Genomic DNA, 17,208 nt, shown 5'->3' with positions numbered 1-17,208 from the left:
CATTTAATGCTATAAATTTTCCTCTAATCACTGCTTAGCTGCATCCCACAAATTTTGATGTTATGTTTTCATTTTAATTCAATTAAAATATTTTCCCTTGTGACTTTCTTTTTGACTCATGTGTTATTTAGAAGTGAGTTGTTTAATTTCCAAATATTTCAGGATTTTCAAGATATCTTTCTGTTATTTCTAGTTTGTTTAATTTTCTTATAGTCAGGTTACATATGTTGTATTGTATCAGTTCTTTCACATTTTTTTGAGACTTGTCTGATGGCCCAGAATATGTTGGTGAATATGTTGGTGAATATTCCATGTGTACTTGAAAAGACTGTATATTCTGCTGTCATATGGTGGAATGTTCTATAAATGTCAATTAGGTCAAGTTTATTGTTAGCATTTTTTACGTTTTCTATGCCCTTATTGATTTTCTGTCCATTTGTTCTGTTGTTTACCAAGAGAGGAGTATAGATGTCTCTAACTATAATTTTGGATTTGTCTATTTCTTTTTTTACTTCTGTTTGTTTTTGCTTCGTGTATTTTGAAGCTCTATTAAGTACATACACATTAGGATTGTTGTGATTTCTTGATGAATTGCCTGCTTTTCATAATGTAATGTCTTTCTTTATCATTGGTAGTATTTCTTGTTCAGAAGTTTACTTTGATAGTAAGATAGCTACTCCAGCTTTTTTTTTTATTAGTGTTTGCATGGTATATCTTTTTCCCACTCTGTTACTCTATGTCTTCATATTTAAAGTAGATTTCATATACTCAACATATAATGAGGTCTTGCTTTTTTATCCAATATTACAGTTTCTAATTTTTAGTTGCTATGTCTAGACCTTTATATTTAAAGTAATTAATTTACATGGTTGGATTAAAATCTTCTATCTTGCTAGTTGTTTTCTATTAGTTCCTTCAGCTTTTGTTTCTTTTTTTCCTCCTTTTGTGGCCGGTTTATAGGAAGCACACAGGATAAATGAACAGTTAAGTATCACTACAAGGAAGAAATCAACCAAATCAGAATGTGGGGCATTCCGTGGAACAGATAACATGATGTTGCCAATAAACCAATGGCATGAAATAGAATTTTTTAAAAAGGCTTAAGAAATAGAACGAGGCAATTATATCTTTTATGCAATGTGTGGAACTTGTTTGGATCCTGATTCAGACAAACTAGATGTCGTCATTGAGAGGAATAGAGAAATTGGAGTACAGACTCAGCGTTAGATAATATTAAGGAACTACTGTTCATTCTGTTGGGTATAACAATGGCATGGTGGTTTTAAGTGTTTGTGTGTGCATGTATGTACATATATAAATACATATTTAAAACTTGTCAGTTAGAAATGCATAACATCTTGAATTTGCTTAAAACACTCCAGAAGAGAAAGAGAAGCATGTGATAAATTAAACTGGCAAAATGTTGCTAATTATTGATGCTGGGTCATGGGTATTTGAAGGTTTGAAGTTTTCCATAATAAAAATGTTAAAAACAAAACTCAACAGAAAGTAGAGTGCACACTGAAATAGAGAACACAGAAAAGAACCAGGTCTGATGGGGAAATGATGAATTCTGTTTGGACATGTTTAGTTCGATGGACCTTTTGGGGCTTTGAAATGGACGTGTCCTACCTGCAGTTGGTCCAGAGTTCTGAAGTCCTCTGCTCTAGAGATGGTGACTGAAGCTGTGGGCATGGAGAAACTATCCAAGGAAGGAATACAGTGTGATAAGAGAGGGCCCAGGACTAGACTTGGAAGAACTGGATGATGTAATGGCCAGGTAGAAGGGGCTGAGCTTTGTGACTGGGGAGAAGTAGCCAGAAGATGGAGGGGTCACAAATGCCAAGGGAAGCAAACGTTTCCAAAAGGAGGAAGGGCTCAGAGAGCCGAATGCTGCCAGATGTCAAGCAGTGTGAGGACCAAAATGAGTCTATGGGTTTGTGTCATGGATCGAGGTTGCTGCCTGGGTGGGAGCTTTGTAGGCGGAGGGACAGGAGTGAGGTGAGGAGTGAATGGGAGGTGAAGAGGAGACGGAGAGTCTAGACAACTCTGAAGAAGTATGTCTGTGAAGTGGAAGAAAGAGGGTAGTAGCTTGAGGAGACAGAGTGAGGAAAGAAGAGGGTCTTTTTAAGGTGAGACATTTTTCAGCACGTTAATATGACAAGAGGAATGATCGAGAGAGAGGGAAAGGTGAATATGCAGTAGCGGGAGCAGTCAGCAATGGAAGGTTCCTGAGAAGGCAGGAGGGGAAGAGATGGGGCTGGCTCCTTGATTCTGTCAGGAAGGCTGACTTCTTTTGGGGTATTTTCCCTGAGAAGTAGGAGGTGATGCCACCTGCTGGTGGAGAGGGGGGAGGTGGGGGTTTGGAAGCGTGAGGAGCACGGAGAAGGTTGTAGTAAGTCATGGAAGAGGAAAGAGTGAGTGAGCAGAGGAACACAGTTAGGACTGCTCAGCTAGGGGGAGAATCCGAGGGAGACTGAATGAGAGCAGGGTAGGCGGTGTTGGTGGAAGGCAAGGATGGTGTGGGTGGTGAGGGTGGGGAGAGGTCCTTATGGCCGGCATGACTAAGGAGAACCTCATGGAGGACACCGGACCTATGGTGATGAGCAGATGATTTTGATGGTGAGAGCCTGAAAATGGTGCTCAATGTCTCCTCGACTCCAAATTCCCATCTCATATTGCAACCGACTGCCCCCTCAACCCTTCACCCCTCTAGCCACCGCCCCCCACCTCCTGCCCCCAAACAGTCCTTGACTTTCCAGATCTGACATGGCTTCCAGGTCTGTGTCAGGGTTGTCTGTCAGTTTAAAAATGTACTGTTGCTTCCCGGTTCCTGCCAAGAGGCAAACATTTTAGTAAGCCTGAGTCCCGGCTGGGTGGGCAGGCGTGGCGGTACGCTGCAGATGGGGTTCCTGCCCGCCTGGGGAGCTCCAACAGGACCGGGCAGCATGAGGAGGAGAGGCCAGTTGCAAACGGTGCTCTCAGGCCCACTGTCCACCGTCATCACCCCTCCCACAAGCCTCTTCAAAAACACGAAGGATGAAAAAAAAAAAAAAAAAAACACGAAGGATGGTGTCCTACTCGCAGACAGGGTTCTGGATGCTGCCAAGCATTGCAGTGGGCTCTTCCCCACACCTGCGTATGCTGTGTCTCCCTCGTCGACCAGCGTGGGCACCAGAGCACGTTCTGTCCACGCCCTTCTCAGACCCACCAGCTCTCCACAGGGCTTGGGCTGCCGGCCCTGTCCCTGAGGTTGCTGCTTTCAGTGGCGCCTAATGGTTGCAGTCAAAACACCATCAGAGGAAATAAGACTCTTTTGGGGCCTGTGGGGAGGACTGGGCAACACACGAGGCACTTAGCATGTGTCATTTCTCTTTCTAGCTTAACTCAGGTGATCCGAAAGTTTGCCAAACAGCTGGATGAGTGGCTAAAAGTGGCTCTCCATGACCTCCCAGAAAATTTACGAAACATCAAATTTGAATGTAAGTATGAAGTTTGAGAGCAGAGGGGAAGGGAGGGCAACATTTTAGTGCCAGATATTTTACATAGGTCGTTAATAAAATAATAATAATAGCTAAGAATTTACTGATGCCTACAAAGCACCAACTATCATGCTTAGCACTTTCCGTGTGTTAACTTAGTTAATCCTCACAAAATGTTTATGATGGGTGGCATACCTCTCCTTTATAGAAAATGAAACAGGCTTAGAGAGGAAATAAGCAGCAGAGGCAGGATTGGCCCCTAGGTCTGTTTGACGCCAAAGTTTCTGCTGTCACCACCACACTCCTTATCCCATTTAATCCTCACCCATCTCTGCAATGTAGGAAACAGTATCCCTCTTCTACAGGTGAAGCGCCGAGAGGCAAAGAAACTTCGCCAAAGCCACACAGCCACACAGATGGTAATTAGGGGCCAGGAGTCAAACTCACGCCTATCTGACCCTAAAATGGAGATTTCCCCGAAGCTCCTGTCCACAAAGTGGGGGTAATAGAAGACAGAAAAGAGCTTCAGGGCTTCACATATTTAATTCTCTGCCTACTGAGAAAGCAAAATTAATATTTCTCATGGGGGATTCGGACTCTGAATCTTTTCTCTGCTGAGTATCACCACTCATTCCCCAGCATTCATTTTGCCTGAGAAAACTGGTCCTGTTTCTCTGTTTCGATGTGTCTTTACTTGTGGGAAGTCTCACGTGCTATTAAGCCAAGGTGAAATGATTTTAAGCAAAATAAAGTTTTAAGATATATGTTTCTTAAAGCCCCATTTGAATACAGCTGGCCATTCTTGCCCGAAATAAGTGCCAGCAAGGAAAATGAAGGAGATCAAATTACCCTCTCTCCACAGGCAAAGGGGGCCCTTTCAGACGTGCTTTGAGGCCGCCTGCCGTGCCCATCACCTATTGATAAAGCCTGCTTTATTTCACGGCTCTCAGTTCTTTTCTTTTCATGAGCACTAAATTCCACATCACAAAGTTAAAGAAAAAGTAATTAAGGAGAAGGATTAACGATTGATCAGCCTGGAAAATTAGAAGTTCATCTGTCCCCCGACTCCACCTGCACCCCCATTCCTCCACCCCATGCCCTATTTTTCCAATCAAGCTGGTTCTGGGTACAAATTAGAATAATCCCAGGGAAATTTCTGATTGTTTCTTGACCAGTTCAGAAATTAATGAGAAGAATGCCCCGTGCCCATTTTAATTACGCTGGCAGAGCAAACCTGTTGAAAGTCCGAAGCCAGGAGGTTTGTTGGACCTGCCACCTATGGGAGCCTGGAGGCGCCCACTCTCCCCAGGGAGCCTTGGGGGTGCACTTCGAGAACGTGCAAGGAGTGGAGACACACACCTCTCCAAAGGACTCTGTAAGGATGAAGACCTTGGGCTGGCACATGGCTTGTCTGCTTCGAAATCTACACATATAAGATCACCCCACTTCAAAGCATCGGCCTATTATGTCAGCATAGGACCCAGGATCATCCAAACAAATAGGTCGTGGAGACTGTTGGATGAAAACGACAGATTATGAATGCAAAGCCACATTCATGGTGCCGCCCAGGGTTCTATCCTAGAAGCAACCCTGCTCAATCAAGGTTTCCTAGTAGATATACTACTTTTTAAAGGGCCTTCTTCAAAGCTTCCACTTGATTCCTGCAATTATTTATGGGGAGAAGTGATTGAGCTTGCAATTAGCGAAATGAAAGACAAGTAAATAATTGCTTTTACTCACGGTTGATTGACGCCACAATTTCTCACACCTGCCAGTGTGGAGTGTGGGCAACTTTGAAATATGTACCCCAAATATCGCCATCTTAGGAAATAGTTGTCCACATGGGAGAACAAAGAAGCAAATGCAGGGTTTTGCCAGTGGGTGCAGCAAATAGGGTTGGACAGTGACAAAGTTAGGCAAACAAGGAAGCTACTTTTTGAAATCGGCCTGCGGAAAATCCAAGGTCAGACCATAGAGCATAAAATATTTCATACTCACTCTTTTCTTCTTGCAGTGTCGAGAAGATTTTCCCAAATTCTGAGACGGCAAACATCACTAAATCACCTTTGCCAGGTAGCTGTCCTGTGTTATGTGTTCTAACTATTGCTAAGTCATTGCAAATGAGGGGCAAATCCTCAGTAACTCTGGAGAGGATCTGTCAGGGTGTGGTTGTTTAATAGTACACTCTCACCATTATCTTAAATTTCTACAGATAAGGAATTGAAACACTAGCCAATCACTAAATAGTTTCAACTAACATACAAAATAATTTCTGACATCATTTCCCCGTTAACCTTTCATATGTTCTAGGTCCACAAGTTTTGTGTTTTGCTTAAGTACATCGGGGTTTCTCAGCCACTGTTGCCTTTTTGGGCTGGGTAATTCTTTGTTGTGGGGAGTTGTTTTGTATATTGTAGATGCTTAGTAGTATCCCTGGCCTCTACCCACTAGATGCCAGTAAGACCACCCACCCCCAAGTACCACTTTGGTTGCGACAGTCAAGAATGTCTCCAGCCATTGCCACATGTAGCCTGGAGGGTGCAAAATCACCCCAATTTTGTTTTTTCCCCAGGTTTCTGTTCTTTTTAGCACAAAAGTGACATGTGCTTACTATTAAAAAAATTTTTAATTAATGAAAGTATATACGTACAGTAAAAAGTGGAAGATCCCGCTATAGCTCTGTAGTTCTAACTGATGGCATAAAGTTTTTCATTTCTGTTAATTTTGAACCTTAAGGAAGGGAATCTAAGTCTGTTAAGGCAGGCCATTAACATTCATTAAAATATTAATGACCTTAAAGCCCAGGGGACAAACTGGTGGCTGCAGGTCAAATCTGGCCCGCAGATGTGTGGGGTTATTTTTGTTTGATTGGCATATGTTCAAAAATTTTTTTTTACTTAGTCACTAACGGTTGAAACTAGGAGATGACAACTGAACAACCACATTTTCTGTAGAAAAATTGTAAGAGCTGGCAACCCCAGAGCTAATTTCCCCAGGGCAATAACCAGCTGATGGGCCGAGCTTTTCTCCAGCAGGCAGGGTCCTCTCATCACCTCCGCTTTCTCTTACACTTGGCCCACCTCACTCATGCACTTCACCTGCCTCCCTTGTTTATGTGTTCGGGTTTGTAACCTCTCCGTTATATTGTTGGTTCTGGGTTGGTGTTGGTTACTCAAGGTCAAGGTGGGAGGGGGAGGGGTCTCTAGTTAGAGTGGCCTGAAGGAAGGCTCCAGGCCAGGAACCAGACAGTGTAAAACTACCCCCACCTACCCCCACACACACCTCACTGTTCCAGCCCTGCCCCTGGCATAAATGGCACAGAGGGAAACCTTCCACGTTTGTACTGTTTCAGAGGCCACACCTTGGCACTGTTCTGGGGTAGGGCAGAGCCTCACAGATTAATGGGATTCAGGAAATAAAATGAATAGTAACAAAATAAAGAAACACTGCCAGGGTTAGTTTTCAGATCCTACCTCTGTCCATCAAAAGGTTTTAGGAGGGACTCAACACAAGCCTGAGGGTTCTATTAATATCACTAAACATAGTATCTACACATAAAGATAAAAAACTTCTTGTTTAATTTTTTCTATTAAATTTCAATTGCATAAATATGTGTATCTTTTTAAAACAAAAACAACAATAATTTTACAATAACAAAAACAGCAATTAGATGGAAGCAAATATTTCCAGACCTTAATGATGGTAAATTCTGGGTCAGGGAAACTCATATTCGTCATGGGTATTGGGTCTTGGGAGTTGTCGTTTTTGTCTCTGTATCTTACACATTTATTAAATATAAAAGATTTTAATGTGTGTATAAAATAAATTGATTTGAGATATTCTTCTAAGAAAAAAAAAAAAGGAAAGACTGCCTTGTTTCCGAGGGTGCATGCCGTCTGGTTCTTCTTCGCAGCTTGGAAGAGCCGGTCTTGGGTCATATCAGGGAAGTAGATCCGGTTTTAGGACATAGGTAAAACTAGACATTTAGGAAGTTTAGAAAGGCCTTTGACCCTTTAATGTACCACGTAGGTAAAAGCATCCACACCCATGCCTGCAACCACCTGCATGCTCACGTGCATGCGCACACACACACTTGCCACTTCTCACATAGACAGTGTGTAATTTAATCAGCAATTGCTACCTTTCCATCTTCACTGGACAGCTATCAGACACATTTCTGGATCAGCCGAAGGACTAGGGTTAGTGCTGGGAATGAAACACCATGGAACATCTTAGCTAATATCCCAGCAAGCTTTCCTAAACACACACAAGGCAAGTCAGACTAAACAACATCCAGCCAAAAACTCACCCCCAGATACTTAAACCCAAGAGCCAACTCTTCAGGCCCCTTTTGGATACACTGAGCAAGCAACTTGGCATTCATATCTCAGCCATTCATCCCACAAAATCTTTTGAGTGCCTACTGTGTGCGAGACACTTACGCTTAGTGGTACTTGCCCAACAAAAAATAATGAAAAGTGATAAGCGTTATGAAGGAAAGAGAATGGAAATAGAGAATAACGGGGCATTTTAGATCCTATTTAGATAGTGTGGTTAGAGAAGCCCTCTCCATGGGTACTCCATTTAATTTGGAGCACACATGATGGCAGGGTGGCCGGGGCAGCGTGAGAGGAGAACATTCCAGCAGCAGGAGCACCCTGTGCAAAGGTCCTGGGGTGTCAGAGCGATCACAACAAAGAGAAGCGACCTGCATGGCAGGAGCCTCATTTATTGAGCTCTTACTCCCTGAATTATGCACCTTGCAAGCATTATCCCAAGGAGTCTTCAACAGTGGCCCTCCTGAAGAGATAGGTACTATTACATCTCCATTTTATAGATCAGGAAACTGAGGTTAATCTGCTTGCCTACCCCCAATCAATCAGCTGGTCAGTAGCAAGGTCAGGATTTGAACTAAGTATATTTGAATCCAGAATCCTAGACCTTCACATTCAGTTATCATTAGAAACCAACCCAACTCACTTTTCGTATATTCATATATTCTAGGGCCTCTGTGTTGTGCAAAGAGTTCTACAATGATTTAAGTAAGATTTTATTTTACCTGTGCTTGGACAGTCTACATGTAAAAGGGTAGTCAGTATTTACATTTGATTGGAAATTCATAAGCATTAGGCGACTTATAATGTCCACGTGTCTTTGAAATCTTGTTTTGTTTTCTTAAAGACATTTTCGAAAACATGCAAGTAAAGGAAATGATTCTGGAAGTGTTTTTCTTTGCTTTTATCAGTATTGTTACAACTTGGTAGTTCCAAGTATTGTTGTTCCGAGTATTGTTCCAGCTTACCAATTTAAGTTCTACTATGAGGGTTGCTGAGGAAGCCCCAGATTAAACACACACACACACACACACACACACACACACACACTCTCACACACTCTCACATTCACACAGACCACATTAAAGACCACTGAGTTGTAAGGTATAGTTTCCTTTTCTTCCATCTCAATTATTCATATTTGTTTTAATTATTGTAGTTACATAAAAACCAAAAAGCAAAAGCAGAAAGCTAGACCATAAACTGCTTCAGAATGCACTTAGATGAAAAATACACCTTGTAAAATTTCTGGGGTTGAATCTATCATAGGCCCAAGGGTAGCAGGACCCTTCCTAGATCCGAGCCTGTTGCTTCTCACACGCTAGAGACACGGGTTGTTAAACACAGAGCTCTCGCCCACAAGCTCACATCAGGAGGCTGACAGATCTCTGGGCTTTATCCCATTGTTCCACGGGGTCAAGACCAAAGGGGCTGGGAACAGCAGGTTTGGTCTGGCCTAGGCCACCATGGGGTAGTTGCTTATAAAGAGAGGTGTGAGGAGAGAGCCACAGAGAAAATGGTATACAGATCTTCTGAGTTATAGACTCATCATCTGAGTTTTCTTGAATTTCAGAGTACTTTGCAAAGTACCATAAGCAGATTCATTAAAAAGAACTAAAAGGAAATAAAGGAAGGTGTTTTAACCTAACAACCCATGAGCTAATGAGTTGATTGGATTGGATTCCAGGCATCTCGAACAGTGATCCACAGTGCAGACATCACATTCCAAATGCTGGAAGACTGGAGGAACGTGGACCTCAACAGCATCACCAAGCAAACCCTTTACACCATGGAAGACACTCGAGATGAGCACCGGAAGCTCATAATCCAGTGTAAGATGCTCTACCAGGGCGTGTGTCTTTTTATTTGTTTAAAGAGAAAGAAAGAAAGAAAGAAAGAAAGAAAGAGTATCTTGGTACATAATTAGGTGGCATTCCCACCCTGTCCTTCTCCCTGGGATCCCATCCCCTCTCTTGTTCCTGTTAAATGGCTAGGCCTAGATGGAGGGGCTAGCTGATTTACAAGGACATGGGTCAACCTTGCTGGAGAAAATGGGTGCTGGGGCATTGGGCAGCACACAGTGTCAGGCAAAAGGCCCCCACCCGTGACCCTCGATGCCAGGTGCTGTTCCCTAGGTGGCATCAACAAATGAGGACAAAAGCTTGCTGCCTCTCTCAGTGTATGTCATTATGTCAGCCTGGAGGCAGCTGGAAATGCTGCCTACTTTTCTGTGGAGGGTCACGGGAGTCAGCCCACCTATCTACTGGCAGGTGAACCTCTCAGTCGTAGTAGATGTTTGAGAAGGGGATGGAAGGTGATTCACTTCTGTGGATAAAGATGGCGAGAGTACCGCTCCAGGTATTATCCTGATGTGGTCGGGTTGCTCTTCTTAGCGGCAGAGGACATGGAGGGCCAGAGAACACCACCATTCTTAGTGCTGTTCCTCAACAGCCCATCACAGCCTCTGCCCAGGGAATCCCCTGGACCAGGGTCTGTTGGCTCCTTCCTTATTTTGCTCAGCCTTTCCTTCTTGTGCCTCGGGGTAAGGGAGCATGAGGACAGAGGGTGAGTCCGTCCCCCCCCCCATCAGCTCTTGGAAAGCTTGGTGCTGAGGCTGTGCTGGATGTGGGGGGGGCGATATGGCAGCAGCTGTGCCTTCTGGATGGGGTGAGGCCCAAGGCCCTAATAGTGACATTCAGGAAGCTGCAGAGTGGCTGTCCCCCGCCCCGAGAAGAGGGGCCTACTCTTCTGAGAGCCCCAAGCCCCTTAGGTTTCCACTACAACCCCTCAACACTGTTGCCCTGAAGGAAAACTTTCTTCATCCAGCCTAAGCATGTCATGTTTATAAACAGAGTTCTCTAAGATGTTCCTATTAGAGACCTCTTTTCAAAAACAAATGGAGCAGCTGAAGCATTGGATCACGTGGACCTTCCCTGGGGCTTCTTCTTTCCTGGTGACCCCAGAGCTCCTCTCAGGCTCTTATTTCTTCCTGTGCAACAGCCTCTGGCCTGCTTCCCCCTGTTAAGAATTTTAGAGATTGTCACAAATAATAATTCAGCTGATAGAGTGCCTAGTTTATTGCCAGGTCCTGTGTCATGATCTCAATCTCCACATCAACCCTTTGGGGAAGATTCACTTATCACCCCCATATTACAGATGAGAAAACTGAGCCCCAGAGAGGTGGTGAACCTTTCCCAAGGTAGCAGAGCTAGACCTGGAACCCAGGTCTAGTTTTGGTGTCACCGCCATGCACTAGTGCATGCCAGAGGAGACAAAAATAACGAGATGTGGGCAAGCTTTAGAGGTTCCAGGATCTTTCCAAGTGCTTACAATCATGCTTCCTGTTCTGTTTTTCCTCCTGGAAGGCAATGGAAAGCATGGCTAAGAGCACCCTAACAGTGCTAGCTATACTCCTGATGGCCATGTCCCCAGGGCCCCACACAGGGCCAGGGGGTAGAGGCAGGGGCCAGCAGTGTTTGTGGAGGACCAAATAGATGGGTGTAATCCCAGAATGATCCAACTTCCTGGTTCTGCTAACCACTTCTCGCAGCATTAGACTCAGCTCTCTTCTCCCCTCAGCACCTTTCATGGGGGGAAGAAAATGTGACCCAGACTCATAAGGAAAAATACAATCACCATTGCTTGTTTTAGGGACCAGGCTCTGAGCCTTTGCTGGAGCAGCACGAAGGTCACTGCTGCTTCTCCAAGAAAGAACCTTTTGGGGCTTTCTCTTCTAGCTTTCTTAGGCTGGGGACAGAATGTTGTCCTTTAAATCTGTGATTGTATTCTTCTAGAGGAAGGGAGTCATAATGAGGTTCAGTGCAACCCACCTGGTACTTAGTGAATGCCTGTCCTGGGTCTAGCACTGTGTTAGACGCTGAGCAAAGAGCAGTGAATAAGACGGACACTGCCCTTCCCACGTGGAGCTTAGAGCTAATGACAAATCAGAAGTTGAACAAGTAATTTCCAAATGGTTGTGTTTTACCAAAGAGGACATACTATGTGATGCAGTGCCAGGATGAGGGGGATCGAGGAAGCCTGAAGGCAGATGGCCTGGCACACGGGTGTCATCCTTGCTCCTTCCAGACAGCTGGGAAGTAAGTCCCTGAACACAATGAGCTGGACCAAAGGTCAGTTTGAATAGGACTAGGGGCAACTGTGTGTTGCACCCTCCTTTCCTTACAACCAATTGGCAAGTCTGCAGATTCTTGCTTTAGGGGGTTACCATCACATCCATGATGTAGATGCTGGCTGGGGATGCCTGGCTTACCTTAAATTAAAAAGTACACATTGGGACTTGAGCATGATGATTAGAACGAGTCTTAAGTGGTGCTGTGGTAAGAGCATGCGGTTGGGATGCCCGACAGACCTTGATTCAAACCCTGGCTCTGGTGCGCTGTGACCTTGGCTTCCAAATCTGTAAAATGGGGATAATGCAAAAGGATTAAATGGGACAATGTGTGCCACATACATGGTACACAGCGTAGAGCTAGTGTAGAGAAGAGGTTGGGAGGCAAGCACTTGAATCAGGCTGTGTTTGAAACTTGCCTCTGCCATTAACCAGCTGTGAAAGTCACTCATCTCTGTGTGCCTCTTTTGCCTCATTTGTCAAAAGGCTGGGGTGGGGTGGGTAATAATAGTACCTACCTCCGTGGGCCGTTCATCCTTTCAACAAATATTTGAGCAACTACTATGTACCAGGCACTGTTCTAGGTCCTGGCCTCATGACATTCACATTCTAGGGGTAGTCTAAGGTCAGAGTGTGTCCGTAGAAAACATTTTAGGAGAGTGCCTGGCATGCGGCAAGCGCTCAGTAAATGTTGGCAGTTAGCACTTTGATTGCCATCTCGATCATTATCATCATGGATTGAAGCACAGTGGCTCAGACGCACAGACGTGCCGTGAAGAGTGAAGGAACACCAGAGAGAAAGTCAGAGACTGGGTTCCAGTTCCTGCTCTGCCACCACCTCACCCTCTGACTCTGAGGGGGTCATCTGATCTCTAAGACATAGCTTCCTCATCTATAAAATGAGACAGATGAACTAAATGGGTTTTTTAAAGTCCTTTCTCATTCTAAAGTATATGATTTCAGGTCCTGGAAGCTGACCTCTTGCAGCAGTTATCAATTAAGTAAAATAGAGCAGATTGGCCAGTCCTGGAAAATGGGACAACAAAAGCTGCTCAGACAAATGAAAACTGTAGGAACATGTGAATCCTGAATTGTGGTTTGGTTTATTGAGCTTCACATACAAAAACACAAAGAAATGTAATAAGAAGAGATGTTTCAGATTGGAGATCACCACAGCAATGTTTCTACTTTCTGCAGTGCTTCACTGATTACAGAGTCCTTCTATATTCAATTATTTGACTTGTACCTGAAGACAGGCTGTAAAGTGATATGATGATCCTCCTTTGACCAATATGGAAACTTGAGGGCACAGTGATTGTTTACTTTACACAGATGTTTATTAAGCATCTACTACGTGTCAAGCACTGAGAGGCTGGTTAGGCTGCTTGTCCAATATGGTTGTGGTTCAGAAACATTTGAATGGTCAAATGTGCCTTACCACGGGGCAGAGAGCAAGAGGGCAGCAGCGCATCTCCCCTGTCATGCAAGCAAGTGCGTACTGGGTAAGAGCTATATCACGGGTAATGTGCCAGCTAATATCGCTATCAGGCAAAGAAGTGGCAGGGGGACACACCCACGCACACCCCTAACTATAACAGTGTTCTTAGTGATATAGTGAAGGTAGAATGCAAATAGTAAAGTGCTGTGAAAGTACAGAGGGAGAGTGATCAGTTCTGCCGGCAAGGGGCACGGGAGGGTAAATAGGGTTTCATCGGAGGATCATTTCAGCTGTTTCATGACAGACTAAACAGTCTACGCAGAGGGAACTGCCTGAGAAAAGCAGGAATGGCAAGTAACCCGGGGTGGCCAGGGCTTAAAGTGTTCACAGGCATGGAAGATGAGCCTGGAAAGGTAAGTTGGGGTGTATTCTCTAAATCCTTGAATGCCCTGCTAAGACTTCGGAGTTTTTTATTTTATTCAGTTGTATCCCTTTGCTCTTTGAACACCTGTGTGTGTTTAAACACAACTGCATGGTGTGTGGGGTCTCCTCTGTTTGACAGTGTATCAGGAGTTCGACCATCTCCTGGAGGAGCAGTCTCCCATCGAGTCCTACATCGAGTGGCTGGACACCATGGTGGACCGGTGTGTTGTGAAGGTTGGTAAGCTGAAGCGGAAGGTGCAGGCCCGGGTATGGCAGCCCATCACTCGCCTTGATGGGGCTTGGGTAATACAGAGCCCCACAGTGAGCTAGCTGAGTGTTTCCTTGGCAGCCTTGGAGCCCTAGGGATACAAGGAGAGGCCTGGGCCCCCCTCAGGAGGGGGGGAGGGGTGCGACACGGGGCAGGACTCTGAGTCTCCCTCCCCTGGTTCAACCAGGTCAGCATCTCTCTTAGCGGTTGTACGTGTTGAGTCTCGACATAAGATTTCATTTCTTAAAGTGTATTTTCGCTGTTAAACATAAAAAGTCTATAACGTTGAACTTAGAGACCCGAAGCCTTCCTGTCATTTTAATAAGAGACAGTAATAAATGAAGGTCAAATCAACCACTCATGCAGCCGTTCACTCTCTTGTAGGTGGCTGCCAAGAGGCAAGGGTCCCTGAAGAAGGTGGCCCAGCAGTTCCTCTTGATGTGGTCCTGTTTTGGCACAAGGGTGATCCGGGACATGACCTTGCACAGTGCCCCCAGCTTCGGTAAGGCCACCCCAGCCCTCCCCACATCCAAACACTTCTTCTCTGGGCTCCATGTACCAAGGCCATCTCTCCGGAGTCAGGCATGGTCTTGCTGTCTCTGAGACCACGAGGACATCACCCGGAAACATTCTCTGTTCTGGGGGGACACGATATTGTTAGGACTTTCAGGGAGAAAGATGGCATTGCATGCTAAAGGAGAAGTATACATATCTGAAAATGAGAGGCTTGCACACAGATAACATTATTTGAGTTTAAAGAGGAGTAAATAGCAGTGGCTGTGCTCCCCTTTTTCTGGAAGTCCCCAGTCATGGCTGCTTCCACTGGTCTATTTTGCCAAATTTCATAGTGTGGATTTGCCAAGACTGGGCACATGAAGAAGCCTCTGAGTTCAAACATTTGCAAATGGCTTGATTCACAGGCCAGTGGTGGGTAAAGTTTTCTTTGATAACGTGCCCCAGTCTGATCCCTAGTAAAGGACTTTTGCATTCATTTTCCCTTTTGTTTTACTGACCCCTTGGGTTTTCATCACCTCCAGGAGACATCCCTACCCCAAGTCCTTGTCTCCTGTTTTCCAGTGTAACGGGACTTGAAATCTCTGACCGGAGGTGCTTACAGTAGTCTCTGCGGGCAGGAACCTAATCACCGACTTGGGGTGAATGCCATTTTTCATTGGAAAGAATGGCACACGCGTTGAGTCAGGTCATCATTAGCAAAGTGAGGTGGAACTTTAAGGCATTATCCAGACATTTGAAATCTCAAAACACTTTGGCCTCAGTTTTCTAGGCATTTCGGCAAAGGGCTGTTGGTGAATTTTCTGGGTAATTGCTTCAGTTCTCTGTTTTACTTTGCAAGTAGAGATGTGGTTTTGCTTCTCATTATCTCCAATTAAGCCAATCAGCTCTGGGTTTTGCTCTGGGTTTAATTTGACACTTTTCCATCTAGCTTTTTATGGTCTTGTCACTATTTCCCAGTTGTGCTATACAATGCAGTGAATATGTGGTGAAACAAAGAAGGCACTATTTTTTCTAAACAGCTCTGTCCATGAAAGACTGTGTTTACCCAATTGGAGAAGTGTTTTGTTGTGGATTTCTTTAATCTCAGCATTGGGAAGTTCTCTGAACCTGCCTGCACCATGGCTACAGATGGAAATTCTCTTTGAGCTGTATATGGAAGTGCTCTGGTGACTGCTACCTGGGCAGTGCCATCAGGCATGGCATTTTGATGACTTCCAGTTCAGCTTAGTTAGTGTTAGCACATGTTACCTCTGGCTCTGGGAAAATCATTTGTGCATAACTGCTTTCAGTTAAGCTGATGGGTGAAAAATATTCAAGATTTTTTTCATTGCTTCAGAATCAAAGAAGAACGATACCACACAAATAAGTATATATACATCCACAAAGCAAGCACCCTTTCCTTGTTTTATATCTTATTCTTCAATTTCCTGATTCTTATACTGACTGTGTATTATCAAACACCCTTCATTAGACAGGGAAAGTAGTCTATGTTGTAATAGTCTTTGAAATCCATTTGTATGTACTAAGTTAACAGTCACTGTTATGGACAGTAGAACAGTTAGAATAGGTTGAATTTATTACTAAGAAATATTATTCCTTAAAATGTGTTTATTTCTTTTTGAACCACACACATTCTAGGATACACTGGAAACTCAGGCAAATGGCAAAAATGGTCACAAATCTTTTAGAAAAGGAAAGGAAAAAGATATTAATGCAATTTCACTTTTACAGTATTTTTCAACCCTGAACAGATGGAAATAATACCTGTCTCCAAGTCCATTTAGCAAACTATCTGAAATGGTCCTGCTCATCCGACTCATTGTTGAGTTTTACAGCTTGGGGTGACAGGCAAGTTGAAAGAATTTGCGGCAGACAAAAGCCCAGCTCCCCCGTTCTGCCTGTATATGTCAAAGACACAGTTGGTGGTTGTGTTTGGGTCATGTGTTCCCCGTATAAAAACAGCTAATTAGGAAAAAGAGCCCTCTGTTCCCTGGCCCCTCCCCCAACCACAGGGGCCAGCTCTATATATCTTATAACTCCCACACGGTCCTGGTAGCTGTGAATGGTGCGGGGTTTGTATGTCCGAGTAGCAGGCTGACCGTCACAATGATCGTGTGGAATATCACAGTGATCCCGCGGGGGACTCTATCACCTCTTCCCAGAACAGCCTCTTTCAAAGGTAGTTGACTCCTTTCTTCTCCTTAATTCCTTTTCACTCTTTTCTCCCTAATTCCTTTTCACTGAAAGAGCCTATGCGGTGAACTAAAGTAGCCAGACTTTCTTTCTTTGCTGCAAGCAGCACTTTCTAGCAAAATTAGTCAGCAAAGGTAGGGTAGCAGGCAATGAACTTTTCATTCTAATGGGGCTGAGGAAATTAGAGGTTCTATTTAAAAAAAGCAACAACAACATATTTTCAGTTGACTGCTCTGATTTTAGTTCGTAGGATACCTGGATCCCAAGTCAGTGCAGGTGCCTTTACCTTTCACTATGGGTTTTTACCACATGCCCCTGTTTCACTGTTAGGAACATCCGGAAGGCAGCAATAGTTCCTGGAAGTGCTTCAGCAGGAAATGCTGTGACAGGCTGCCTCGGGTTTGACGGCTAAGGGGGCAGGGCTA

The 17,208-nt window shown here is 44.4% G+C and overlaps 1 protein-coding gene across 4 annotated transcripts in view; it reads left to right on the top strand.

The window, feature by feature from the left end:
* Window positions 1–17,208, top strand: part of RFX4 (regulatory factor X4) — a 166,001-nt gene that overhangs the window by 115,998 nt on the left and 32,795 nt on the right. For all 4 annotated transcript variants that reach the window (XM_082419391.1, XM_082419390.1, XM_082419389.1 and 1 more), the window contains 5 exons: window positions 3,382–3,482; window positions 5,497–5,555; window positions 9,504–9,648; window positions 13,946–14,040; window positions 14,459–14,576. In XM_082419391.1, the coding sequence (XP_082275517.1) occupies window positions 3,382–3,482; window positions 5,497–5,555; window positions 9,504–9,648; window positions 13,946–14,040; window positions 14,459–14,576 (518 nt within the window). The remainder of the gene's footprint in view (window positions 1–3,381; window positions 3,483–5,496; window positions 5,556–9,503; window positions 9,649–13,945; window positions 14,041–14,458; window positions 14,577–17,208) is intronic.

This window comes from Balaenoptera physalus (assembly GCF_965194825.1).
Source record: "Balaenoptera physalus genome assembly, chromosome: 13".
NCBI lineage: Eukaryota > Metazoa > Chordata > Mammalia > Artiodactyla > Balaenopteridae > Balaenoptera > Balaenoptera physalus.
The sequence above is the reverse complement of the archived record's forward strand: the minus strand, read 5'-3'. Positions and strand labels throughout refer to the sequence as shown.